The 27,358-nt window shown below is 47.3% G+C and overlaps 2 protein-coding genes and 1 non-coding gene across 10 annotated transcripts in view; 1 reads left to right on the top strand and 2 right to left on the bottom strand.

Annotated features, from left to right (window-relative positions):
* The window catches only part of LOC147256849 (uncharacterized), a 66,632-nt gene extending 42,443 nt beyond the window's left edge, over window positions 1-24,189 (top strand). For all 8 annotated transcript variants that reach the window (XM_086210482.1, XM_086210486.1, XM_086210483.1 and 5 more), the window contains 11 exons: window positions 8,479-8,591; window positions 8,910-9,251; window positions 16,383-16,449; window positions 20,260-20,383; window positions 20,491-20,581; window positions 20,971-21,076; window positions 21,218-21,291; window positions 21,552-21,650; window positions 22,193-22,309; window positions 22,429-22,526; window positions 22,891-24,189. In XM_086210482.1, coding sequence (XP_086066608.1) covers window positions 8,479-8,591; window positions 8,910-9,251; window positions 16,383-16,449; window positions 20,260-20,383; window positions 20,491-20,581; window positions 20,971-21,076; window positions 21,218-21,291; window positions 21,552-21,650; window positions 22,193-22,309; window positions 22,429-22,526; window positions 22,891-23,104 — 1,445 coding nt within the window. In that variant the 3' untranslated portion in view covers window positions 23,105-24,189. The remainder of the gene's footprint in view (window positions 1-8,478; window positions 8,592-8,909; window positions 9,252-16,382; window positions 16,450-20,259; window positions 20,384-20,490; window positions 20,582-20,970; window positions 21,077-21,217; window positions 21,292-21,551; window positions 21,651-22,192; window positions 22,310-22,428; window positions 22,527-22,890) is intronic.
* On the bottom strand, window positions 24,185-26,592 carry LOC147256848 (fibrinogen-like protein 1). Its single transcript, XM_086210490.1, has 7 exons — window positions 26,463-26,592; window positions 25,789-25,957; window positions 25,430-25,589; window positions 25,242-25,339; window positions 25,073-25,161; window positions 24,575-24,765; window positions 24,185-24,506 (listed from the first exon to the last, which is right to left on the bottom strand). The coding sequence occupies exons 1-7, from the start codon at window positions 26,529-26,531 to the stop codon at window positions 24,266-24,268; spliced, it is 1,017 nt and encodes a 338-aa protein (XP_086066616.1). The 5' UTR covers window positions 26,532-26,592; the 3' UTR covers window positions 24,185-24,265.
* Window positions 26,593-26,918: 326 nt separating this feature from the next.
* On the bottom strand, window positions 26,919-27,010 carry trnar-ucu (transfer RNA arginine (anticodon UCU)). The gene is given in 2 exon segments: window positions 26,919-26,954; window positions 26,974-27,010. It is a non-coding gene; the product is annotated as a tRNA-Arg (tRNA).
* Between the last annotated feature and the right edge of the window lie 348 nt (window positions 27,011-27,358).

The following is a 27,358-nucleotide window of genomic DNA, read 5'->3' as shown; positions in this document are numbered from 1 at the left end:
TTCTGGAACTTCCAGTCAGTTCAAAGGGCATAGAAAGTTCTACACCTTAAACTGCACTTCTGATAAAAAAAAAAACAGACTGATCGCCAGTGTAGAATCGTACGTTATCGCCAGGACCTCCACTGAACAGGACCGGCGCTACCGGAGGACAAGCCGAGACAATGTTATGGTCTCCCAGACTGTCGCTGTCCAACTTCCACGTGAAGCTGACAGCCAAAGGACTTCTCCGGAACCTTCAGCTGCTCTCGGGATGCAGAAAGAACACGATGGTCTTCCACGCAGGTCTGGAGAAGCCGCCGTCCTCTCTGTCCCCTCATCAACCATCATCCAGTGTGTCACTGTGTCACAAATCCCCAAACCATCTGCGAACCCCCTTTAGAAATCTGATGAAATCATGATGTTTCACACCTGCTCTGACCCCCCCCCATCCTTCCATCCATTTCCCATCACCCCCCTGTGCCATGTGCTCGCAGACAGTGTGATACAGGCCTGAGACTGGTACCCAGCCCACTCGTAGCTGGGTGGGGCTGAAAGGAGGCCTAGCAGAGGTGGCAAAGAGTTAACATGGTTTCACACATCCCATTAATGTGAGGTCCAGTGGCTCATTGGAAGCTGGAGCACCACTGCCAGGTGTGACGGCGCCAGCAGGGACCTGTGCATCTGTTACTTGAGCACAATAGAATACTTGGAGGTTACTGTCTTCCACATCGTCCTTTATCGGATGTCGGAGGGTGAGCTTGCCTCTGACTAATATGTGTTGATCAGTTTACTTTAGATTGAAGTCATAGGATGGAAAAGCTGACTTCAGATCAGCCTCAAAGGCCACTTCTCCTCCTCTTTCTCCTCCCTCGGCTCCTTGTTTCCCGCATGGCGTTGGCTGCCATTGTTGCTGTGGGGGCTTTCAGTATTGTGTAGTCAGCGACCACAGCCACCACGGTTGTATAGGGTTACAATAGGGCCTTCAGTTGTCGTAACACCAGTGTGTACACAAGTCTGTGTGTGTGTGTGTGTGGAGTCTTTCTGCCCGAGTGCCTCAGCAGTAGCGTGATGAATAGCCATGGCTACACTCCCCCTTTTAGTGGTGATACCCACGCCTAGAGGAGCACCGACCACGTGACGCACACTCACAAACACAAACTAGAAATAGCCAAGGACGCATCTGACTTTGACTTGTTCAGCCAGTAAAAGGTCTCTCTCTCTCTCTGTCTCTCTCCCTCTCTGCTTCTCTCTCCCTCTCTGCTTCTCTCTCTCTCTGTCTCTCTCTCCCTCTCCCCCTCTCCCTCTCTCTAACATGTCCCCATGGTTAATGGCGTGTCCTCGTTTTCACCACAAAGACATGACCTCCACAACATGTTGGCGTTTTACTGCCATTAAAGCTTGATGGAGGGGGGCTGGACATTGGATACCTGATGGTTGACATTCACAGATGTCGATACATCTAAAAGTTTATGTGATAGTTTACATTTTTTAATACACTGAAAACATCTGGAAAGGCCCGTAAATCCTAGGAAGACTGCATTGTTTCGAAGCAAAGGAAAAGAGGCTTTAGCAAAACTTAGGTGGTACTGAGTGGGTATCTGCCCGTACAGTCACGGGCCGATATCATCGTGCAGCCCTTGTTTGATTGGTCACTTGACGCTATGTGACAGGACACGGGGTGTGTACGTACTGGGCAGCGTCATGTGACGAGACGGTGGGTGAGACTGTTAACGTTCCTGACTGACACAAGCCCGCTGAGCTCGCAAGACACAGCAGTGAGATTGTGTCACGCTCAGTGACATTCAGGCTTTGGACACTTGGGTCCTGCACTTGTTGTGTCTGTGTGTTGTTAAAAAATGTGATGTTTGCTTTTGTAATGATTCCCAATAAACAGAGGAATTCTCTTCCTCAAGCTTTCATTTGTACAAAAATAGAATAATAAGGAATTACATGTGCTAACAATCAGTTGAATGCCTTTCCTGCCCTTGCACAGCTGTACAGGAGAACACACCCAAACATCCCGGACAAGCAGACATTAAAAAAATATCAACATGTGAAACAGATGTATAGTTCAATTCTCCCACTATAATAAAGATCCCATAAGGACATGCAGTCTGTGATTTGGAGAGGGTGCCCCGGTGCTAGCTTAGCATCGGTGCTATCGGTGGTATATACAGAATTTGAAAACGGCAATTTCCTATCCTGGAAAAGTCTTAGGAAAAAAATCAATAATACCAGAAAATATGCAGGAAAAGTCATCGAAATTTTCCTGAATACCTGAATAATTAAGTATACGTGGTGCCGTCAGTATCAACAGAGAAAAATCTGATAATGGTTTGACAGATTTCTCAGTTTTATTTTCCGTGTGTAAACGATGTTTCGGTAAGATTATGGTGACGAAGAATCTCCTCAAATGCATGAAAAATTCATGTGGAAAAAGACATTGATGGAAAGTGTAAAAAAAAAAAAAAGTGTCCGACCTCTGTGTCTCCCAGCTCTGAGCGAAGAACCAACCTCAGACAGAGGAGTGCTGTCGCAGCACCGGTTCTGTTCTGTTTGGAGCTCAACCAGCTCGCCTCCCCCTTCGAATTCACAGCAGCCTAAATACTTCCATACGCTTCCCTTTAAGCTGCTGGGTGGATTGTGTCCATGTGTGGCTGCTCAGGCATCCTCACCCAAACCCGACCAGCCTTCCACATGTGTTTCTGTACACCTACGTGTCACCCACCCGTCTTTGCTTACAGGTGATCATGCAGTTGAGGGCTGCTCTTTCAATGTCCCACTCTTTGGTGGTGTATTCCATGGAGGAAACAATATTTGAAGAGATCTGAGCGATGTTGCTCTGCTTACAAGGACCGAAGGAGCAGCGGTAAAAGTTCAGCCCAGTATGAGTTGATCAGCCTTGTCCCGCGTCTGCCAGGATCGTGAGGCTGCTGCTGCTGGGTTTAAGCTCTGACACATCAATTTGTTTCATGTGTCTCGGCTGAATTGCTGATTAATTCCTTCATTATCTTTGGAAAGTCCTCTTGATCCATTTACACTCGGCTAGTAAATCTTCTCCTACTGTACCCACGTTCTGGGGCAACTGTTCTTCTTATTTAGCTTTTACTCTTACAGTAAGAGAGTTCCACCCAGGTCTTTGATAAATATTCCCGCCTGGCCACCGCACCTCCATCATTGCTGGGTTGTATTGCTCGCAGCCCATCTGAGCCCAGCAGCACGTGTTTGGCTGCAGCGTGTTTTCTTCGTCTGAGCTCCACAGACCCACTTCCCCACTGCTGCCTGCCATCAGCCTCAAATGTAGGTTAGAGCAGGCTTTAGTCACCACATGTGCACGCCCGCACACACTCAGCAGAGATGCCGCGCGCTGCTGCAGCTGAGGCTGGCCAATCGTGCAAGCTTTAATCTGATGTTGAGGTTGCTGTTTTTTGCCTAATGTGGCGGCAGATGAGGGCATTAGAGGATGTATCCACTGAACTGGAATAGTTTCCAGGCTGAGCTGAGGGATACAGCAGATTTCGCTGCTCTATTCTCTCATATCTGCAAAACTAGGAAAAGATGTTCCCTCTCCCTGGAGATCAAGGACCGTCACGTGCCCCCAAGCTTGTCTGATCCAGAAGCCTCATGTGAGCTTGGTTCTGGAGCCAAAAACTGCTCCGAGTCGGAGTAAAAAGCAGCCAGTTGTTGGAGTGGTTTAGATTATTTGTGCATTAATGACCCTGCGGTTGCCTAACCTCGTCTTTAATGAGCAAGAGGGTATCATTTCCTTACTGAGACTTTCTATTTCCATCTTCAGCTCCTCTCACTCACCATGTGGTTTGGGAATCTTAATTATGCTTCCTGCGGTTTGGCTCACCTAGATTCTGATCGTCAACACCACTTCTCCCCTGTGGTCTGGATGTAGTTTTACACTGCCTGCCTGACTGTTCCAGTGTTCTCCGCAGCAGTGTTCCCCATTCATGAGGTCATGCAGAGCCACTGGCACTGTTCCTGTCCAACTGTCAGGCCAATTGGAGGCAAACTCTTGATGGAGCCAAAAATACAATGTAACGAGCCGCGTTTCTGTGATTTAAGCGAAACGGGAAAACCAAACATTTTGATATTCAGAAACCAGGGTGTGCGCTGCTCCCACTGAGGCCGACGTGACATACGATTCCTTTTCTCTTAGTATTGTAGATCCTGTGAGATGACTCGGCAGCGTGAATCTTTGAAACGATACCATTAATACAACAGACAGTGACGTCATGTGAAATGATGTTGTAAACCTATCAGAGATCCTGATTGATTTGTGAAGTCCACCACAGGCAGAGAGAGAGAGAGAAAGGGGACGTTTCCAGTGACGCTAAGGAAGGCATTCATTCATTCAGAAACAAGAACCTGTCTCTCCAGGTAAATGAGGTGTGAAGTGCGTTGGTGGTTTTGGTGATAGAATCTGACCGTGCAGAGGAAGATGTCCAGATGACCAGCGCTGATGCTCTCAGCTGCAGGTGCTGACGTCTCTGGATGCTGGGTTGCCCTGCTGCTCACCACTTTTTGCAGCAGCATCTTGAATCATTGTTTCAAAACTTTTTGTGCTGCGATTTGAAACCTTTTGCTTTGCCCCAGTTTTTTTATGAAATGAGCAGGAACGGGCATCGTTTTGGGATGTATTGGCACAGTGGGTGTCAAACCGCTTTATCTGCGCCTGACGACAACCAGATTGATGCTGATACACTCCACCATGTGCTGCAGCAACATCTATCTGTACACATGGGACTTGCTCCATGTGCATGGATTGTAGCTGGCACACTGACCTAAATTTTTAGGTGACAAAGGTTCACCTTTTTGTGAACCTTTGTTTGTGACGATTAGGCTGAAGATGATATTAACAATAATAAACATAATAATATGAAAGAGACCTGCTGAACTTGTGCAGCTTTCTAAATCCAGTCGAGGATGCACACATGACGTGTGCCAGTCGTGCCATGTGTTGTCCTCCTCTGTTCCACATCTGTGTGGTGGAACGTGTGAGACGGACCGTCCGAGTTCCTCCCCTCGGTCATCGCGTCGCATGAGAGACTGGCGGGCATGAAGGACTCACAGGTTGTTGCTCGGTAACGAGATGATGAAGTAGCTCATATGGAAACAGGTCGGATAGTCGACACGCACTTGTGAAGCGGTACGTTCTGCTTGCTTGTTTCCACGGTAGCACGGGGGGGATACAGAGTACAGATTTGAATGTGAAGTATGGGATCACGCAGTGGGGCCTGCTGAACCAGAGGGTGTTTAACCAGGAGGGGTGCGCGTTTGTGTGTGTTGGGGGGGGGTGCAATGAGTGCATGGCTCTTTCCAAATGTAAAGAAAGAACAGCTAAAATTATAATTTGCAGTGTTGGTTATAGATGACCTTATATTTTAAAAGCAGTGACATCACTATAAATAGTAGCGTGAATATTTCCTCCACCGAGGAGGTCATGTGATGGCGGTTTGTTTGCGTCTTAGCTGAAATACTGCATTTGATGAGTGGAAACCGGATGAGGGTGCCTCCATCTGCTTGACACCTCTGATGACTCCAGCCGCCAACCTCCTAGTGGAGGGACATCTGTGGCGTTCGTCCGCCAGTTTCCCCTCTGGTTTGTCTCCTGTGTTTACATGGTGGTTACAGGTGTGGATTTGGATTCTGCTTCTGTTGTCTCTGGAAATATTACAGGAGGGGCTGAAACAGGTCAATTACCAGTCCCAGCTGTCTATTTTTATCAAGGTTCATGTCTGTAATGAACGCACCCACTAGAGGGCACTGCCTCCCCCCCTCTCAGTCCAGCCCATCACACTTCCTGCTTTATCGTCTTGGTGTTCCTGCTGGTTTCTGTGCTCAGCAACACTTTTAGTCTTAATTTAAGCTGCGGTAATTAAAAAGCAGCTCTTTGAATTGTTTTTGTCTCATCAAAGTGATTTGAAACCTTCACTTGTTGAGCCCTCAGATGAAATAACAGTTTTAATCTTAACACTTGGAGTCAACAGAATACAGCAGATTAAGCAGATTAGGATACAAGTACCTGGAGTGTGTATGAGCGGAGCTCGTCCCCCGGGTTTACTTTTCTGCTCTGTAAGGTTGACACACTTTTCTGTCGTGCAAACACACACACACACACACACACACACACACACACACACGGGTAATCCCGCGTTAATCTGTCTCTGAGGTGGCGGTGTTTAATTTGGCCAGCAGCACATGGCGGCCGGTAAACTCTGAGCTCTGGTGGAGGATTTGTGAGTTAATGACAGCTCCTATTAACCATCAGTAGCTCTACTTAATCTAATTGAACCTTGCTGTTGCCAGGAGCTAAGCCTCGGTTTAATATTTGATTCAGGGAACAGGATTTATTTAATGCCCCCCCATCACACAACGTGACTAAACTTTTGTGGGGTTAGATGGCATTTATATATTTGTGTTCTATTATTACACACATGTGGAATGCTTGCCCCCCCCCCCCCCCGCCCCATCTATCCATCCTCCTCAGTGGCCCTTTGCTCCTCAACCCACCCCTGACTGGCTTCCTTCCAGTGTGACCAGTGATTTGATTCTATGTGCAGCAGGTCTTCCCAGTGAGTGATCATGCAACTGGTACCCAAGATGGCCGACATGATAATGACCCCCATCACAACAGATCGAAGCAGACGCAAACATCTGGAAATTAGAGAGGATCCAGTTCAGTTTCATAAATAATTGAAATTATTTCTGATGATTTCCATAAATTCAGACATCACAACATGAAGGCCATCTTACTGAGTACTGAAGTTTCTCATGACACCCCAGGGACGCTCTCCTCTGCCCCGTGTGCATGCTAACGGTCTCGTTTCTCTCTCAGTCTGGGCTCAGCAGCTCTGCGTGACTGCCCTGCAGACTCCAGGTACACACCATCATCACAACAAGCACACACTTGAACTGCAATGCTGGATGAAGGGCTAGAAGCAGTCAGGCCACTTCCTGAGCGTGGACTGTGCAGTTTGATTTCTTTAAACGCTGCAGAGGATGATCCACTGACTGGTCAGTCAGTGCTGGACAGCCTTTATCAAACTGCGGCTGGAACGATTTTCTCCCGCTAGTTGCTATCAGAATGAATTGCCCAGCAGTCCAATCCATTTCAATTATTGTCGTCCTTTCTCGTTCTTCTCTGCGTGCTGCTCTGATCACGGATCTGATGGATCGAGTTTAGAGTGTTGTGCTCGGTGGCCACCAGCAGATGGCAGTGTCTCAGTGGCAGTCGCTGGCCAAACCAGCACCTGCAGGGGAAACTTGGCTTCTTTCCATTCATTGTAGTACTACTTCTCAAATACTTTCTTATTACATTCAAATTGTACTTTTCATCACTTGCTATAGAAGTTTTTTGATAACAAAATGTGCTTTAATTGTAAAAATAGACTTTGATGGAAAAAAGAGGTGGTCTTTTTCCTATAATCAGAAATTTTTGTTTATCGATGCTCGATGCTTCTAGACAAAGACTTTCTGAGTCTGCTGTAACCTGAAGGTCCCATTCTTGATAAAACCACAGTCCTCCTGATGAGGGCCGAGCGATTTTGATGAAACATCTTATTATGATTAGTTGGAGTGCTATTGCAAGGGTGATGCATTTTAAAGTATTAAAGGAAATCCTATCTTTTACAATATTTTTATTTATAAGGTCATAATTTATACTTTTGTGGCATTTGAATCAAAGAAAGATGTCTTCTAAAGTCTGTAAATTAGGAGGTGTTGGCAGAATATCTATGCAGCACCACAATATAAGATTTGAAATTGCATTTTGGCTCACAATTGGCCTTTAATGAATGATGTATTGTGCTTTTGTAGTCGGGCCTGTTATACAGATGAAGTCTGGATTCATCGTGCAGACCCACTTCTGACATCAGGCTGCAGAATTTTTGGTCCTCGTTTCTCTGCAGGAATTGTGAGGTTGTCAGGAACGAACTGCAGTGCTGTGGTGGTTGAGAGGTTAATTTCCCCAGATTAAAGTACAGTGGGCTTCATTGCCTGTTGGGACGAGCCAGCAGACAACCAATAACTAGATGGAGGGGCGGGGTGGGGGTATGGAGCTGGACTGGAGCTGGAGGAGACTGCTCGCTCTCTCTGTCTCTCTCTATCTCTCCGTCTCTCTCTTTCTAATTGCTTTGACTCTGCTAATGCACTCCTTAATGCACACCAGAGCCCATCACACATACATTCCCATGATGCATCAGTCTCAGCCAAGACAGTCAGAAGGGCGTATTCTCATTCACCAGATGGCGAGTGAATTAGACGAGTGTATGTGTGTTCGGATGTTGTGCTGGTCAAGCCCCAAACTGACACGTCTGTGTTTGTGTGTTGTTGTTTGTCCGATGTCGTGACCCTGCTGTAGTGTTTACTTATATGGGCTGAGTGTGTGTTCAGTGTGTGTGCGTGGGAAGGGGGTGGGGGTGCGTGCAGACACCATGTTGAATGTTGCGCCTGCCACCCACACGCTAAATGGACGCTGTTCTTTTACAGTGGACAAAAACAAGCCGCGGGATGTTCCAGCGAAAGCCAACAACAACATCTCGGTCGCAGCAGCACCTGCAGGAGGAACCAACCAGAGCCAGCAGAATCCAGATCCAGCACCGGTAGGTCCCCTACTTGTAGTTCTGTGATTCAGCTGTAGCATCACATCTGTGTGATCGTCGCCTACACATCATCACGGAGACTCTGGCCTCTCCTCCTCTCTCACTGCCGGTGTTTGATTTTATAACCTGCTCTCATTTTTAAAAAGAAGTTCAAGAGTCTTGTTTGTACCGAACAGCTAAGCTGGCGGGATCGCGTGCTGAGGCAATTACCTATAACAAGGCACCACAGGCAACCGTAGAGAAAGATAGATAAACGGTTGTTGGTTGAACCTATAAATCTTCCCTGGAAAAAGAGATAATTAGGTGTTGTCTTGCTAGGTTCCAGATGTGGTGAATGCTAATGCACCAGTGGCACCAGCTCTCCCAGTGCCTGATACCAGCACTTCTGGGTCAGGCACCACCGGAGCCTCCGGCCTTGGGGTTAAAGCAAGAACCGCGTCACGATCCAGCCCCAAAACAGGATTCCGCCTGCAGAATGCCTCCAAGCCTGGCGTGGCCGGGACCGTTGCTGCAGATGGGACGCTCACGTCTAAACAGAACCAGAACAAAGAGCAGGCGGAGAAGAAGAACCAGGCCATCAGCCAGCTGAGAAAGCTGCTGGTCCAAGGGAATAAGCGAGTGGAGGCCCTGGCGACAGTCATCCAGCATCTCTTCACTGAGGTACTCCCCAGACCAGAATTAGCCTGATGTTGTTCCTCTGGGCTAGAAGGGTTGCTACGCTTGACGAGGAGGTTCAGTCGGATTTTTGTGTGGCTGAAACTCATAAAACACAGGAAGAGTACTGGGAGGAAATGCTGGGGCTAATATGATAGAGGCTAACATTAGCTGCTAAACCTGATTAGCCTGCTGGCTAGTTGGAGAGCTAAAAATGTGTGAGTGACCCAGAAAATACGACTCCAAATGTGAAAGAGAGGGCTTACCATCTAGAACAGCTCCTTGTGGCTCCCCATCAGTGTCAAAATGAGAACGTTAGTTTTCATAGATTACAGGGTGAGAAATGGGAGGTTTACATCGATACCTCACCCCAAAAACTGTGTTTTGAGAGTCGGTTCTGCCGTCATTTTTCTGTAGCTGTTAGCCTTTGAGCTAAATATTTGTGGCTGGCTCTGTCTTCGTCCTGGAGTAACAACAGGTTTGTCAGCGCAAGGCACCCGTTTGTGAGTACTTGAAAGGTAAAACACATGTTTTGCGTGAAATTTCCCTCAAATGTGAAAAGGCAGATTATCAGGGAAGAAGCCCTTTTTAGTGGATTCAGTTCACCGCTGGTCTAAGATTGTAAAAATAGAAGTGTATGAGGTCGTTGTGTGCTGGTGCTGTATGAACCTGAGTCGACCATAGGTACGAGTTGTGCATCCCAGAATGTAAAGTTTATTTATTTATTGATTTGAGAAGTACGACATCTAAGATGTCGTACTTCTCAAATCAATAAATCATGAGGTAATGGAGTATAAAATGAAGTTAACATGGGAATAAGCAGATTTCAGGTTTCTTGTTGATCTCAGCAAGGGTTGTTGGTTGGTGTGCGATAGCTTGTGGTTTTGTCTTGTGTTTTTAATTTTGTCCAACTTCTACTACTGGAGTGATGAGCGACAATCTACAAAACGTTTATGCCGACTGAGTGAAACAGGAAGTGCCTGTCAACTACTTTATACATAAGTTTGACTTCACTTTCTGGCCATTATTTACACGCACAAGACAAAATTCAAAATTTTGATAAAAAAATAAATAAATAGCTGGTTCATTCTAGTCGTAAGGTTCCAGCATGATGAATACTTGGTACGCTAAAATAATGTTCAGAGCAGAACAACGGGTTAAACAATGGAACAGTATATTTGCTATATTGTTTATATTTACTTCATCATGTGTGAGTGAAATACTAGTACTACAACATTTGCAGTGTTTCACTGAAGGGGGGGCGTGTCTGTTCTCCAGAGACCGTGGACATGCTTGTACACGTCACACCAGTGTGGTCACCAGGGCTGCTTCAAGGTGGAACTGTAAATGAGAGGAAACGGCCTGCAGTTATCTGCACGCCATCCTTCCCCTTTGGCAAGCCAATCCGCTACGTCCTGTAATCAGAGCCCTTGGTGGTGACGTCCTCTGTGTAGGCAGAGACTTTTAACGAGTGAATACAGATATAGATGTCGATAAGAGTACTTCCAGAGCAAGTAGTATAAACACAAACAATATAGAGTATTTCAAGAGCAGGCAGTATAAATACAACCAAGAGAGAGTGCTTCCAGAGCAGGTAGTATTAAACACAAAAAATATAGAGTACTTCCAGAGCAGGTAGTGTAAATCCAACCAAGATGGAGAACTTCCAGAGCAGGTAGTGTAAATCCAACCAAGATGGAGAACTTCCAGAGCAGGTAGTGTAAATCCAACCAAGATGGAGTACTCCCAGAGCAGGTAGTGTAAATAAAACCAAGATGGAGTACTCCCAGAGCAGGTAGTGTATATACAACCAAGATGGAGTACTCCCAAAGCAGGTAGTGTAAATACAACCAAGATGGAGTACTCCCAGAGCAGGTAGTGTAAATACAACCAAGATGGAGTACTCCCAGAGCAGGTAGTGTAAATACAACCAAGATGGAGTACTCCCAGAGCAGGTAGTGTAAATACAACCAAGATGGAGTACTCCCAGAGCAGGTAGTGTATATACAACCAAGATGGAGTACTCGCAGAGCAGGTAGTGTAAATCCAACCAAGATGGAGTACTCCCAGAGCAGGTAGTGTAAATCCAACCAAGATGAAGTACTCCCAGAGCAGGTAGTGTAAATACAACCAAGATGGAGTACTCCCAGAGCAGGTAGTGTAAATACAACCAAGATGGAGTACTCCCAGAGCAGGTAGTGTATATACAACCAAGATGGAGTACTCCCAGAGCAGGTAGTGTAAATACAACCAAGATGGAGAACTTCCAGAGCAGGTAGTGTAAGTACAACCAAGATGGAGTACTCCCAGAGCAGGTAGTGTAAGTACAACCAAGATGGAGTACTTCCAGAGCAGGTAGTGTAAGTACAACCAAGATGGAGTACTCCCAGAGCAGGTAGTGTAAGTACAACCAAGATGGAGTACTCCCAGAGCAGGTAGTGTAAGTACAACCAAGATGGAGTACTTCCAGAGCAGGTAGTGTATATACAACCAAGATGGAGTACTTCCAGAGCAGGTAATGTATATACAACCAAGATGGAGTACTCCCAGAGCAGGTAGTGTATATACAACCAAGATGGAGTACTCCCAGAGCAGGTAGTGTAAGTACAACCAAGATGGAGTACTTCCAGAGCAGGTAGTGTAAGTACAACCAAGATGGAGTACTCCCAGAGCAGGTAGTGTAAGTACAACCAAGATGGAGTACTCCCAGAGCAGGTAGTGTAAGTACAACCAAGATGGAGTACTTCCAGAGCAGGTAGTGTAAATACAACCAAGATGGAGTACTCCCAGAGCAGGTAGTGTACGATGGAGTTCTTTCAGAGCAGGTAGTGTTAGTCAGGTAGATGGCGTTGGTGCTGCTGGGAAGGGGAGGAGGGCACCAGGATGTGTCCCGGACGAGGATCAGCTGCTCTGTCAATATTTGCTAAAGCACCCTGGTATGTGACTGCGGTTCGGCTCATTCTAGAAGTTCAAGTCTTTGACTCCACCTGCACGTCCACAAACATTAATACCCGGATCTGCACCGCAGGACTGAGGGAGAGCAGGTAGCTCTCCTCCACCGGAGCTGTGGCACATCATCTTCCTCTGTCCACAAGTAGATAACAGTTAACCCCTTGTGCCCCTTCAGACCTCAGGCACTATTTGTCTAGTGTGTCTTCAACTGATGAATATGAATATAAATATTACATATTTTGCATATTGCATAGTATTGCATTCCATTTTCAGTCCTGATCATAAAGAGAGCACCGAGGCACTGAACCTGACTCTTCTCCTCTTTGGGGTAGAATCAGTCAGAGGGTCCAAGACCCAGCACTTAGTGATTATGTAGCACTAACTGGGTTGTGTCATGTTGTATGTCTGTTATATTTAAAAAAAAAAAAAAAAAAAAAAAAAAAGTGGGGGGGGCGACACTTCTTCTGCCACTAGATGGCAGTACCTGTGACCAAACCACAACTGAAGCACTTTTGCGCTTCCTATGGGCTTTTCCTTAATTAGGTCTAAATTCTTGCTTGTGTTGTACGTCGCTTTGGACAAAAGTGTCTGCTAAATGGAATTGTAGAATTGTAGAGATGTAAAAGCAAAATGTCCATTCAGTTTCGGGAATTAGTCCTTTTATTTCAGTTTTTGTTAGCTGGGGGTTTTTTTGATAGGGAAAAACATCAAATTATGAAAGTCTGATAGTTGAAAGTTATTAGATCAGTTCAGAACACTTCTCACCCCCCTGCTGATGTTTTTGTTCTTAACTTGTGAATATTTTTCATATTGTATTCATTTGATCAAAATAGGGATCAACTTCAGTTGCAATCATGAAAACATCTTCCTCTTCATGGACAGTAACCCTTTGAATGCCAGTTTGTTTCAATGCTGCCACTGTTTTGATTTGCAAGAAGAACAAATTTGTGAAGTCAAACGTGATTTTCCTAAATGTTTTATGAAGGACAAATATAGTTTTGTTTGGTGAAAGAATATAACAAACCATCAAGGTGACAAGTGTTGTTAGAGCTCCTATCGTCACCTGGGGTGGCAAAGTCAGCCGTTTTTTACACACACACACACACACACACACACACACACACACACACACACACACACACACACACACCATGGTGACCCCTGCTACTGATAACAAGCAACATGCAAATGCAAACACCACAAAGAAAAAACTTACGACACATGCTTGCTTTCACAGGACATACTAATTGAAAATCCAACACACACACACACACACACACACACACACACACACACACACACACACCTGTCCTTGAGTGTGTGCAGGTACAGTCCAGCTGTGTTCATCCCTCTGAGAGGAAAGTAGCTCATTATCTGAATAATAACCTGTTATCAGAAGCAACCATACTCTGTGTGTGTGTGTGTGTGTGTGTGTGTGTGTGTGTGTTGCATAAGCTCCTAGATGGTTAGTTTGTGTGTCAGGATAACGGCTCTATTTTGGGGAAGCACTACAACGTTGTGGAAAGATAACGAACATCTAAAGATGGGCCAGGAGAGCTTTGAGCGCCGAGGCCATCCTGACTGCAATTGATCTGACTGAGGGACGGCTGGTGGAAAATGGAGGGGAGGAGAAGGGGAAGTGATGGATAGAGGGGAGGGGAGGGGTGGGTGGAGGAATGTAGCAGCTGCTTTTCCAGCCCTGAAATTCTTTGATTGTGTGTCTTGGAGATTGTGTGTGTGTGTGTGTGTGTGTGTGTGTGTGTGTGTGTGTGTGTGTTTTTATCTTAAACTTGAATGCCAGGATTATCTAATCTGTCCTCTGTACTTGAAAGGTGACTGGTGAATACTTGACGCAGCACTACTTTCCCCTGGGGGTGGGGTGGGGGTGGGGGGTTAATGAGAGGACGCTAACATCTGTACAGTCTTATGTGCAAGCTGCGTCTTTTTAAGTAAATTTAATCACCAGTTTACTGAGAACAAGAAAAAGTCAAACGTGACCCTGAACTGAAGAAATGGGTTCTAGTTTTCCTTTCCGTCTGTGGAACTGAACTCGTTGGTAAAAACATCCACGCAAACACAACAGAGACACAACGATACTACAGGAGAGGAGAGGAGGGGAGGCAGCAGCCACATGCATGCAGCCACACCAGTTGTGTGTGAGAATGACTGATAGAGAGGAGAAGAAAAAAGAAAAAGGGGTGCAGAAAATAACTCGCATTCCTCCATCATGCAGTATCTAGGCAGAAAGGAGAGAGTAACAGATGGAGGGAGGGAGGGAGGGAGGACAGGGAGCTCTGTGGTGAACAGGTAGAGAGTGGGAGGAGTGTAACTCTCTCACACAGCACTTTATGCCGGAGAACGAGAGAGTGCTTTAGCAGTTGTGTCGTCTACTGGTGAGGGAGGGAGAGGGAGAGTGGGTGTTTTGTGTGTGTGCGTGCGTGTGTGTGTGTGTGTATGAGTGTGACTTTGTTTACTGCAACATGGGCTCCACGGCGAGCAAAGCCCATCACAAGGTTCCTTCTCGTCGCCGCAAGAAGAAACGCAAGGTGTGTGTGTTTACTGCTTTTCCATTTCATGTGCTGCTCATTCCTCCGGCAGCTCTGCTGCTGCGCCTCCTCTCACAGCTGGGCTCAACGTTCCGCACAGCTCCCGGATCACGAAGGAACTCTTCAAACATGTCACCTCACAGGAATTTAGCTGAAAGTATTTTCTACAGTGTTGGACACTCGTATAACTGCCGTGTCGCTTCCCAAACGGGTTAGAAAAACTCATCAGCTCGAATCTTTGATGGAACGTTAACGTCAGGGCTAAGTTTGGAAAGCTGTGATGGAGGCCTGCAGAGTGCTGCTGTTACAAGTTGTTCTCTCTTATCGGTGGAGAACGTTGAGAAAAATGTGGTGAGGCGTTTTTGTTCTCTTCTCTACCCACTCATTGTCTCTCTGCTCGGTCTGCTCTTTCACTTAACTGACCCTTCAGACAACAGATGGACTTTATGGCTCTGTGTGTGTGTGTGTGTGTGTGTGTGTGTTTGTGATCCATTGAGGACAACTAGAGGATCGTCATATTCTGTTTTAGAGCCCAACACTGACCATAACTGTGTGTGTGTGTGTTTGTGTGTGTGTGTGTGTGTGTGTGTGTTTGATACAGGCAGACTTGTAATATTTGTGTGGAACTCAGAGCAGGGTTCCTCAACCGCTGGGCTGGGGTCCATTACTTGGCCATGTGTGCTTATAAATAAGCCAGAAATGCTGTAAAACTTGAACTTTTTATAAGAGAAATTATTTTTCAGTAAAGTGAAATATGGCTCTAAAGTAATGGAGTTCATTTTCAAATCATATTGTGTTTCTTAGAAAAAGTAGTTATTTTAATATTGCTATCAAGTCCATTTGTCCAGCTAGCGCTCACGTAGCGCAGGCGTAGCGTAGGAACACACACCCACAACAGAAGCCGGGTGTTTCCATGGTACTTGTTTACTTTCAGGTCTCCCACCTTTGTAACAGGGAGGGCTTTTTGATTTCATTCATACATTTCAAAAAGGTAATCAGAGTAAAATGCTTTGCATACTAATGGCATGCATTCCAGGAAGTGATCCTCTGTCTGGGCTGTAATTAGAAAAACAAAGTGGGTGTGTTCTCCTGCAGGGCAGAGATGTGACGCTTCAGGTTTGAGCTCTTGTTTGTTCTTAATTGGAGCTGACTGGGCGTTAGCTGTTTTTGTAGCTGTGTTTCAAATATGTTGGGATCCAAACTGACTCTCGTCAGCAACCAAACATCCCTGTGTAGAGCCGCAATGGCGGGTAGCGCGCTCAACGACTCATGTGAAGTGTCACTGAACCCCAACACTGAATTATCTTGAGCTAACAGCCCTGTCGATGTGTGGCTGGTGGGACGATACGAGGGGCTGAGATCGCCCTGCCGCAGACCTGGTGGTTTGCACTGGTGGTTAAAACTATAAACCAGTACAAACGTGACAATTACCAGTATAAGACTGTGTTCCGAGCAGTCGTAACAACCCAAATATGACCAGTGTCAACGGATGCTGCTGCTGGTTCCTTCCACTCTCGTATGCCTTGTCCACCCAGCCCCCTTAGGTCCTCCACACACAATTCTCTGGATAATAGTGAGATGTTTGGATAGCGTTGGTGTGTGTAGGTGACTCCAGTCTCTTCTTCTTCTGTGGTTGCAGCGCGAGGAAGCCTTGAAGCAGAGGAAGGACTTGGCGGTGGAGCTTGCGACCCTCCGAGATGAGCTGGGTAAGAGAGCCGGAACCTGCCAGCTTCCCTTTTCTATCAACACACGTGAAATCTGACCCAAACTTTTAGAACAGAACTTCTGATTTTCTCTTTTTCTGCTCGTTTTCTCGTAACAATTTATTCATTACGTGCTAATTTTGTAGCACCTCCTGCAGTTAACTCATGGCGTATTTCTCATGCTTTTGAAAGAATTGGACACCAACAACTCATGCAAGACAGTCAGCAAAAAAAGAAACAAAACATACAGCTAATTAATTCCTGAACTTAGATTGAGGGTCAGGGATCAGGTTTGTTTGGTCCAGGACATGAGAGTGCCTTCCTCTGGCTTACGGAACACTGGACTGACCTGGAGAGCCGCACGCAAAGACCTGCTGTCATTTCTGCTCACGTGAAGTGAAACTCGAGTAAGGAGACGTCTGAGTCCACTGGCTGAGAGTCGAGGGACTGATTAGCAATCAGTTTGGGTGAGGCGTGTGTCGCCACATCTGGCAACCTGCCATTTAACTGTCGGAGACGACACGCAACCTGAATGGTTAACGCTATTGTGCCTGAAGCTACAGGGATACTTGTGTTGCCAGTCATGAAGTAATAACCAACACTGACTCAGCTTAACGGTTTAACCCAGAATGTCCGATGAGCTAATCTTGTGTGTTCCTGAGGGTCAGGTTTTCCATTTGAGGGTGTGAACGTGAAAGTGATACGCCACCCAAAAAGTGTTGTTAATCTTTCCAGCATCGTCCTGGTGTCATCCAGCTGTGAGCTCAGTGACCCACTGACGCTTCGGTTTGAGCTACAAACAAAATGACCCTTCCAGTTTGATGTCACCTGGAAGAGCCACCGTCTGCCCTGCCATCAACAAGCAGGCCCTTTTGGGCTGTTGATGGCCATCAGCGTCCATCAGCCTCAAGCTGAATACACATGGTCGGCTCTTTCTGAGGTGCAGGAGAGAAGAACACAAGCGAGTGCTTGAAAGACATTAAATATATAAACTGCCAGAGTGAAGCAGCTCAGCGAGAATCCCAGCTACCAGCTGCTTGTGTGTGGGAGAGTGCATCATGTCGGTCGCAGCTCTGCCAGTTCGGCCGAAGCAGCAGGACTAGAAAAGATCTCACACACACATCTACAAACCGCAGTCACGCCAAAACCATAGTGACTGCATACACAACCTCTATAGATGGTGTGCATGTGCTCCCAAGTATGTCCATGACAACATGAAGGCGTGTATTAATACACACCCTCACACATGTAGTGCTGTATTAAAAATAACCACCAATGTAATGTAGCTTGATGGGAATGCCAGCATAAATTTAGTTTCCGTAAATACACTTGCTAAGTGCCTACTGAATACGTGTGCGCGCGCACGCACACACACACACACACACACACACACACACCAGTTAAGTGTCTGAAAGCTTTTTCCTGTTAAGTCTTCCCTTCTCTCTCTCATCTCCTTTTACTGCATGTTTGACCTTTGGCTCGTCTCTTTACACACAGAGTTGAGGAATGTTTGCATTGTATAAACCCCTGTTGTCACCACACACACACACACACACACACACACACACACACACGCGTGCATCTGTAAAACTTTCACACTCTCCAAGTACTACTTAACAGGAACAACTTGTCCTGTGGCTGATGTCAGGTGGTTTAATGTTTTTACTGCGACGACATACCGCGACCGACCTGCTGCAACTGTTAGCGTCAGGTCCCAGTGACATTCAGGCTGGTGTCACTGACACGACACCTTGCTGATGTCCTGCTGTCGTCCTGTCAAAACAAGCCGTCCAAACAGGCTCATAATGTGTTTTGATTTTGTGGCGCTTGGACCCTCTTACCTGAGTGTTTGACAGGTTTGTGGCATCTCATCAATAAGAGGGAGTGAGAGCTGGAAGGCTGCTGATTCAGCCAAAGGCTTAGTGGAAGCAGCCTACAGTGAAATGAAGAGTCTGGCTGGAGGGCGATGACAACCTGTCCTCCTTGTTCCACTCAGTTAGCTGGTATTAACTTGTGTTTGAGTTCTGAAAAAGTCCCCATAAATGCCCCCCCAGGCTGATATTTTCATCACCACCTGCCACAACACTTGCTACTGCACACGCACACACACACACACACAGTTTTTGTTGTACAGAACACGTTAAAGAACAAGCTTGTGTGTGAGCTGCCATCAGCTGTCGCTGGCTTTGTGTCTCCATCGCCACAGTGACAGGCGCCCACGCTGGTACTGTGGAGGTCCATTCACCAGGAGGCAGCAACTGTTCCAGCTGCGGCCAGTTGTTACCACACAGTCACGTTGTGTGGTTAACATGGAGGTTACCCTCTTCATCACACAGTCGGAGGTGCAGAAGTGCCAAGAGAATCAAGATGTGCCCATGTTGAAGAGGAATGGGGGGGGGGCTGACTGGCAGTTTCAAACATCTCTGGCAGTCAGTCAGGTGCTTCATCCTTCATCAGGACATCAGTGATTTGACGTGTGAATGGCGTGTGTTGGTGGGGAGGGAGGCGTGCTGGTGCTTGTGAGAGTTTAAGAGTCGTGAGAGGAATGAGTCCCGCCGCTGCATAATTCTGAGCTGACTCGCAGAGCTTTCAGGGCTGGATCACACGTCTGTTGGAAGAGTAATTAGTCTGGAATGTGCTTGTCAGGAACACACACACACACACACACAGAAAATCTGTTGTTGATTACCTGTTGAGACACTGACTGTTCCAGGCATGTCCCACCTTCGTATGGTTTGCGCTGACATCATGTGATATGATTGCTTGTCTGTGCTGCTGATTTCACTCATCTGTGGTTACGGAGTAAGTGGTCAGAATGGTAGCTGCGTGATGCCGCCACATCTGGTTGCCCCTCCCCTCACATTGGCCCTCAATCAGGATTCCTGAGATCTTCTTGTGTAAAATAGCTGATTCCGCCTGTTCCCCAACAACCCCAACCAGTGAGTTGACCTATGAAACGCTCGCCGTCGTTAGCCTGTCTCTGAAAGAAAGAGCCTGTCTAGAACGTCCCTGCGTAGACCACGCTCGACCACACTGAGCTTTTCTGGGTGAGGAACATACTCTTGAGTCTTGTGATTAATCTTTTAATATTGAGATGTAACTGAGCCAGTTGTTGTAGAGGACAAAGACGCACTGCATGTTGAGACGCTGGCGCTCCAGATGTGCTCCAGTGTCTCCTGCTGTCCGCTGTTGTTCTGCGGGTTCAGAAGAACGTTGTACATTTCTTTTTTTTAGTTTCGACCTTTTTCACAGTGGCAACTTGGACATGCAAGATGCTTTTCAATTCAAATCTGAACAAGGACACAAGACTGATGGTTCTCTTTACTAAAGTGAATCATATCACAGGTTCGCTACCGGCCAAAAGGATCACAACCACATTTTCATCCAAAGTTTCAGCTCTAAATAGAAAATTGTGATTTTATTTTGCACCTCACTGACTCCTGTCCATTCGGGTTGATTTGGTTAATACCTTCCCTTTAAGAGTTCAGCATATTTACAGTGCACAACTATATTAGAACGTAAAAAAGTTTATGAAATAATTGTGCATTAATTGAGGTAAAATTTTGAAATGATCATGACATTGATTTGAAGTCGTAGCGCCCAGTCCTAGGAGGCGAGTTATCGTGAGACTTCTCCTTAAAACGTGTCTTTGACCCACAGTCGGCTTCTGCCCCCCGGGGTCGTTCTTGAGCCGTGAGAGTTTTGATCAGTACCACATATAAACAGGTGGGCTTCGTAGTCCCTGGTCCAGGTGGGGTTCAGCTTCAGAAGGAAACGCACCAACACTGGGTTGTCTTCTTCTTGTATGTGCAGTTACATCGTCTCAGTGCTGCGAGCGTCTGCACAAGGAGAAGGAGGAGGTGCGCGTTGGCCTGGAGGACGCCTTGAAGAGGCTGGAGGAGCAGCACAGGGAGGAGCTGGTGCAGCTGGAGGACAGGTGTGGCGCTCAGAACCACTGACGTGCTCACCAGTAAAGATCTGAGCCTCGTCGTAGAAATACGACATGGAAATAACAAGACTGAGAGATTCTTCTCCTCCCCTCAGACTCAGGAGCTTTTACCAGACAGAGTGGGACAAAGTCCACCAGACGTACCAGGAGGAGGCGGACAAATGTCGCAGGCTGATGGAACAGCAGGTCAGAGGACACACACAAACAAAAACTGCTTTCCCTGGCCCCTCTGCCTAACCTTTAGCACCACCCTTCTGAACAGATTCTTCACACCAAGTCCTCAACCCTCAAAGCAAACACACACACACACACACACACACAGAACATTTCTGTGTCAATCCTGCATCTCAGTGGGATCCTTAATCAATGCCTTTATTGATGACTTCTCTGTGTCCACGTACTCGTAGGCCTACACAGGTTACACTACCACTGAACACTGTGTTGAACCCATAGAGCCACGGTGCTCAGTAGCAGCACTGGAAACCGTATTGATGTGTCACAGGCTTGGTAGCTGCCAGTGATGCCGGCCGATTGGTGCTTTCACGGTGCTCCACTGACGTCTGTCTGTCCTGCAGGTGGAGGAGCTGAGGAGTCGACAGGAAGCAGAGAGGAAGAACCAGGAAGTCGGCCACATTCAGAGGATGGAGTCACTGAAACAAGAATACGAGACGTCCATGGAAGGTGTGTTGAGGATTGATGCGCAACAACGAGGTCCTCACATCCTCACCTTAGCTGTTTCGATGTATTGAATAATTATGTTCAACGTTCCTCTTTGATTCCAGTCATTTGACTTGATTCAATGTGTGTTCTTGAATGTGTCAGAGCTGAAGAGGCTGCAGCAGACAGACGTGGAGAACCTGGAGAAAAACCTCAAGGAGACTGAAACCTCCCTCTCAGTAAGAACCTGTCACAGAGTGACTGACCTCACAAAAGAAGTGTGAGAGTGCTGACCTGCTTCTCGGAGTTTGCAAATCGCAAACTCTGGTTTTCTTTTCTGAGGGAAAAGTAAACACATTTTCTGATTGTGACGTTCCACCAGTCGGAATCTGTGGGCTGGCGGTCAGATTTCATATAATTACCAAAACTCGAACTTAGAAGGTTGCAGGCATTTGAGTGCTCGTCTAATATTGTCATGTTCTCCCTCAACTCCTACCAGGAAAGGATATGTGAGCTGTCAGCAGAGAAGGAGGCTCTGAACGAGAAGCTGAATGCCGAGGAGGAGAGGAGGAGGCGGATCCTGTCAGACAAGAACCTGGTAAAGATGGCGAGACACAACTTCCCTCCACTGACGTCGTCAGAGGAGCCATAGATGCGCATTTGTCCCAGATTTATCAAGTTCAATCATCAAACTTGAACATGAAGTATTTTTATGGCATTCAACCTGTAGGAGGTGGAGCCCAGTGGAACACTGCCTCCCTCTGTTGGTTTCAAAATGCATCACACATGAATTGATGCTCTTGACCTGAGTTGAGGACGTGATGCCAAGAATCTGCTCATGTCAATCTGCATCCTAGTTTTCAGTCCTCGCCTGGTCATTACATCCAAGATACGCTTGTTGTCTTGTCTGGGGGTAGCCCCCAGATTGACTGCAGATAAAGGTGGAATAGATGAGGAAAAAAGTTAAGGAAGCACAGGTTTAATGTCAGACTGACAGGAACTGGAACAGGAGCTTGGGAGGAGTCTTTGACTCTGACCTCAGTATTTAGAAACACTAAATGACTAAAAGAGGATCCAGTCATGTGAGAGTCGTCGTCATTGGGTAACGACACAGAAGCTTCATCTGACGTGTGTTTACAGAAGGACTCCCACACCGTGTACCTGGAGCAGGAGCTGGACAGCCTGAAGGTGGTGCTGGAGATCAAGAACAACCAGCTGCACCTGAAGGAGAAGAAGCTCATGGAGATGGACAAACTGGTGGGCATCAGACCAACGGAACCAGACTGATACTAGAGTCTGACAAATCCTGAGCATGGCCCTGTTGCTGGTCACATTAGCTGATGGTGTGTGTGTGTGTGTGTGTGTGTGTGTTGCAGCTGGAGACCAACGTGAAACTGGAGGAGTGTCTGAAAAAAGTCCAGCAGGAGAACGAGGACTACAAGGCCAGGATGGACAAGCATGCTGCTCTCTCAAAGTGCGTAAACCTGCAGTGTGTGTGTGTGTGTGTGTGTGTGTGTGTGTGTGTGTGTGTGTGTGTGTGTGTGTGAGAGACAGACTGTGTGACACTTCTAACAGATTCTCTAATTCGTGTTTGACAAAGTTTTATCCCTTTTTTAGTCAGTGACCTCCAACATTTTTATATCCTTAAAGTCCAGAAAGTCAAACCGTCAATCCAGCGTCAGTCTTACCGAGATGTTTTTAGGATCTGCGTGTCATGTGACCCGTGGAAAACACATGGCGGTTGTCTCACGTCAGCTCCACATTGTAGCTGTTACTTCACGTTATCGTGGTCCCTCTGAAGGCTGTCAGCCACCCATCACCTCTGTCTCCCCCTGCAGGCAGCTGTCCAACGAGCAGGCCATACTCCAGCAGACGCTGCAGAAAGAGTCAAAGGTCAACAAACGTCTGTCCATGGAGAACGAGGAGCTGCTATGGAAGCTGCATAATGGCGACCTTCTGGGGAGTCCACGCCGCCTCTCACCCACCTCACCCTTCAACTCCCCACGGAACTCTGCATCCTTCCCCACCGCCACACCCTTATCCCCTAGATAGCCTCCACAGCCCCTCCTCATCACCACCTCAAGCCTGGCGAGGATGGAAGCTGTTGCCAACAGTGTTGTTGGATAACGATGCTCTGATGTACATTAGCATCGTGAGCATCATGGACGCTTGTTTTGAAAGTGAAGCAACATGGCAGCAGCACAGATGCGCTGGTGTGCGAGCGTGGGAGCGACCTTGCTCTCTATCAGTCTCTGGCAACCAGACACCTGCCCCTCTTTCTCTGGAGAAGCCAGGCACTCCTCAGGGTCTGTACATAGCGCCTCGCTCTCGTTATGACTATCTTCACTTCTGTCTTTTGTTTTGTTGTACAGTTTGAAGTTATGCTCATCCCCTCATTCCGAGGGGGCAGATGAGAACCAACCCTTGTGGTGTGTGTACTGGAAGTTTGTGGGAACACACTTGGAGATGTTTGGGTTTAACCAATCATAACATGTTGGGTACTTTGATGGTGGATTTCCATGGATGTTTGGCCTGGACCCTTCCTGTAAAGGGGACAGTTTTTCATCCCCAAAGAGCGAAGCTCAATCACTGGTCTGCTCCAGACGTCTGGACGGAGCCGATAACTTATGTGGGCAAACAGGAGCGAGTGTTCCATTTGTTCACGTGAGGAACTGAACCTGAACCTTGGATCCAAAGGATGAGCGTTCCTGTTGTTTGCTTCTCACAACCTATTACCTTAACCTACGTGGAATGTAACTACCCCTGGATGTTCAGTGTGATCAGGCCAGGTCAGACACACACACACACACACTCTCTCTCTCTCTCTCTCTCTCTCTCTCTCTCTCTCTCTCTCTCTCAGAGCCATATGCAGTGTATTTAATAAGATGATGCCCCCCAAACCCTGTAAAACCCCTGATAGACTCCCATCTTCACCTGGTGCCCTAATTTCAACTAAGACTCTGAGTTCATGAGGTCACGACCACGATTGAACACATCGCTGACAGACAATGGCCTCAGTTTTTACTGTCCCTTTAGCTTTCTTCTCCAGAAACCTCAGATGTACCCAGAATGCCTCAGTGTACCATGTTCTGTTTGATTTTGAACACAGAATAAAAACAATATGACGAAAGATGAAAGTAAGTGTTTTATTGTCACCTTTTCAACACTTTGAACGGTGGTCACGTGTAAACCGGTGAGGAGCAACGTTTGCTTTCAGCCAATCACCCTCGGTTGCCTGGCTACGCCGTCTGCTGCTGCTTTCCTCACGTCCTGTTGTTCAGGCAGCGTCTTGACAAAAGGCGGCGGATTCTCCAGGTCAGCAGCTCGCACCATCATGACCACAGACTTGATGGAGTACCACCAACCGTGCCAGGTGTACCACACCACCCCGTCGTCAGTCATCGCCTGGTACGGTCCTTTGTAGTAATGTCCATTCAGGTTCCCTGAGTCACACCTGTCAGAGGAAGAGAAATGAGACGGGTCAGACAGCGCCGCTCCCTCCCTCCCTCCCCTCCATCTTACTTGCTGAACCACCAGCCCGAGCGGCTGTGCCTGACACAGTTGACGTCGTCGTTCTCAGCATCTCTGTTCTGCTGGTCATAGGTGCGGAATTTGATCCCGTGAAATTTCCCATCAGAGGGGGGGTTGTGGGCATCAGCCAGAGCGTCACCTGCATTCCCACTGTACTTCCCCAGGTTTAGCTGGTACTGGTCCTGTCGCAGAAAGACACGCACCGACCTTTGTCTGAATCTCTTGAGACATAAATGCATTTGCTGCATCTTATTTGGTTGTGGGGCCGTAAAGCTTTGGGGTTCGAGAGGACTGATGGAAAAGAAATCAGGAAAAAGGTGCGTAGAAAAGAAGGTAGAGAGGAGTCAACAGCTGGAGAACATCTGGGGCACGCGCCAGGCGTCCTTGCTAAGGCTGAAGAAACACACAGGGCGGCTCGTCTAAATAAGAAGCCCGCTGTTATGGGACCAGTCGACCAATCAACACGGCCACTGAACACCGGCGCCTGACCTTTTCGCCGCCCACTTTGAAGTTCTTGTATTCAGCGAAGCGCTGGTTCCCCTCAAAGTCCTCCATGTCGACACGCAGGTCATAGTTTCCTAGAAGACCCAGAGTTACTGTGGCAGCTGACCACCATCCCCGCACACACACACACTCACACGCACACAGGTATACACACCTTGAGTTGTGAGGAAGTGGAGAGGTTCATTTCCAAGCCAGAATTCTCCCTCAGGAGAGTAGAGGTCCCCAAACCCATGCTTGTACTCCACCCATGCTCTACACACACACACACACACACACACACACACACACACGTTAGATGTACAACAAATGCTGCATTTGAGGGGTTAACGGTTTTACACAGACCTGTCAAAGTTCTCTTGACCGTCTCTCCTACGCTGAAAGACGGTCCATCCTCCTCCGTTGTTCATGTCACAGTAGACGCTGAGTGCCGTGGGGGAGCCGTCGGGCCGAACTACGTACAGACCGCTGGCCACGTTACCGTCTGCAAACACCTCGGAGCAGTCTGCACACACGCACACACACACACACACACACACGTTATTTGTTATTCAAACAGGGCAAGAACATGAGGAAGAAACCAATGGTACAAACACGCTTACAGCTGCTGAATGCTTTACCATATTTGTGTGTGTGTGTGTGTGGGGGGGGGGGGGGGGGCACAAAAGCCACCTAGTGAGTCAACGCACTGTTGACCTCAGTACCTCTGTAGAGGTTGTCGGGGCCCAGGTGCGAGTTGGGGAGGTGCTCCAGCCTCTGGGCGTGGATCTTGTGGAGCTCCTGGATGTACCTGTGCTGGTCGTCTATCACCATCTTCAGGCCTCGGATCTCCGCTTCCAGACGAATCACCATCTCCTCACATGGCACAGGAGCCTGGACACAGACAGGAGGGCGAGGATGGGAGCTGACGGCCAGCTGCCACATGCAGAGTACAGGCTGGTTGCCTCTGGAATGAGGCTCTTGTTGGTTTAAAATAAACAACTCTCTGAAATGTCTTTTGGTTTTAAGGACAAATAATGTCTGGCTTGAATTCCCAAATGAAAGGCAAACAAAACACAGACAACTTCAGCTTGAATGCTGAGATTCCCTCAGTTACACATTCTTGCACCAGTGGTGCTGAAAATCACACAGAAAAAAAGTTACACGTTTCATAATTCAGAAACATTTGTGTTGGATGATCCACAGGCATCAACTGAAGATCCTTCTGGAGGACAATCAGCGACCCAACAACGAGCACTGAGAGTGAGGTCTCTCTGGACCACCCTCCTCCTCAGCGCACGGCAAGCCATCGGGAATATGGAGTGATGAGACATCTGACAGCATCATACTGAGAGTGACACTTTGACATAAGCAGCAGCAGCAGCAGAGAGTTCCTTACCGCACCACAGGCAGCCAGATGAAGAAGTAGAAGAAGAACAGCCATGGTTAACCTCACCATTGCCATCATGGATGATCTGATCTGACACACTCTCTGGTCTTGTCTTTCCTCTGCCCTGCGGGTCAGCCTCGCTTTATACCATCCCTCCCTACGCTGTTGGCGGCTTTGCTGCACTGCCTCCATCTAGTGGCTACTGGAGAAAGTGCGGCTACACACTTCGTCATGACCAGTGGGTCCCGCCAATTAACTTCAGTGAGTCCTAACATTTAGTGTCAGGAAAGTGTTGGCAATTTGTTCTCATCGACATCCAAACACCGGTGATGATAAAAAAATAAAAAGAAATAAAATTAAAAGATAAATAAAAGAAGAAGAAGCATGACGTCCTTTACAGTTTAAAGTAAAAGAAAAGCGCTACTCAGTCAGTATATATTGTGAAAATGGTCGGTCAAGAAAATGCGACTCCGGTGGGACTCGAACCCACAACCTTTGAATCACTGCTCAAGTGCTTGACTAGAAGTCCAATGCGCTATCCATTGCGCCACGGAGCCACCTGTTGCCACTCTCTCGGAAAGCAGAAGATAATCTTGTCGTAGTGACCTGCGTGAGGTTGTTATGGTGTCTTGGAAATGCGAATGCTCTATAATTATAAACAACATGTAGCACGCGTGGGAAAGCAATAGGAGCTGGTGTGGGAGGCTACACGTTTTCATGCTACATCCACGTTGTCCTGGAGTGTGGAGTCGGCGCCGAGGCGCCGAGTCACACTAGCATGTAGGTGTCCCTTGGCTAGGCAGCTAGCTTACGTGTACAATGGGCCGGTGTGTCTGTAGACTGCCTCCTCCTGGAATGTTACGCTCTAATTATCTCTACATTCGAGACTGACACAAAAGAAGATG

Source organism: Aulostomus chinensis, chromosome 8 (assembly GCF_037954235.1).
Source record: "Aulostomus chinensis isolate RoL2024-O1b breed Wild chromosome 8, RoL_Achi_v1.0, whole genome shotgun sequence".
NCBI lineage: Eukaryota > Metazoa > Chordata > Actinopteri > Syngnathiformes > Aulostomidae > Aulostomus > Aulostomus chinensis.
This window is presented reverse-complemented; position numbering and strand designations above follow the sequence as displayed.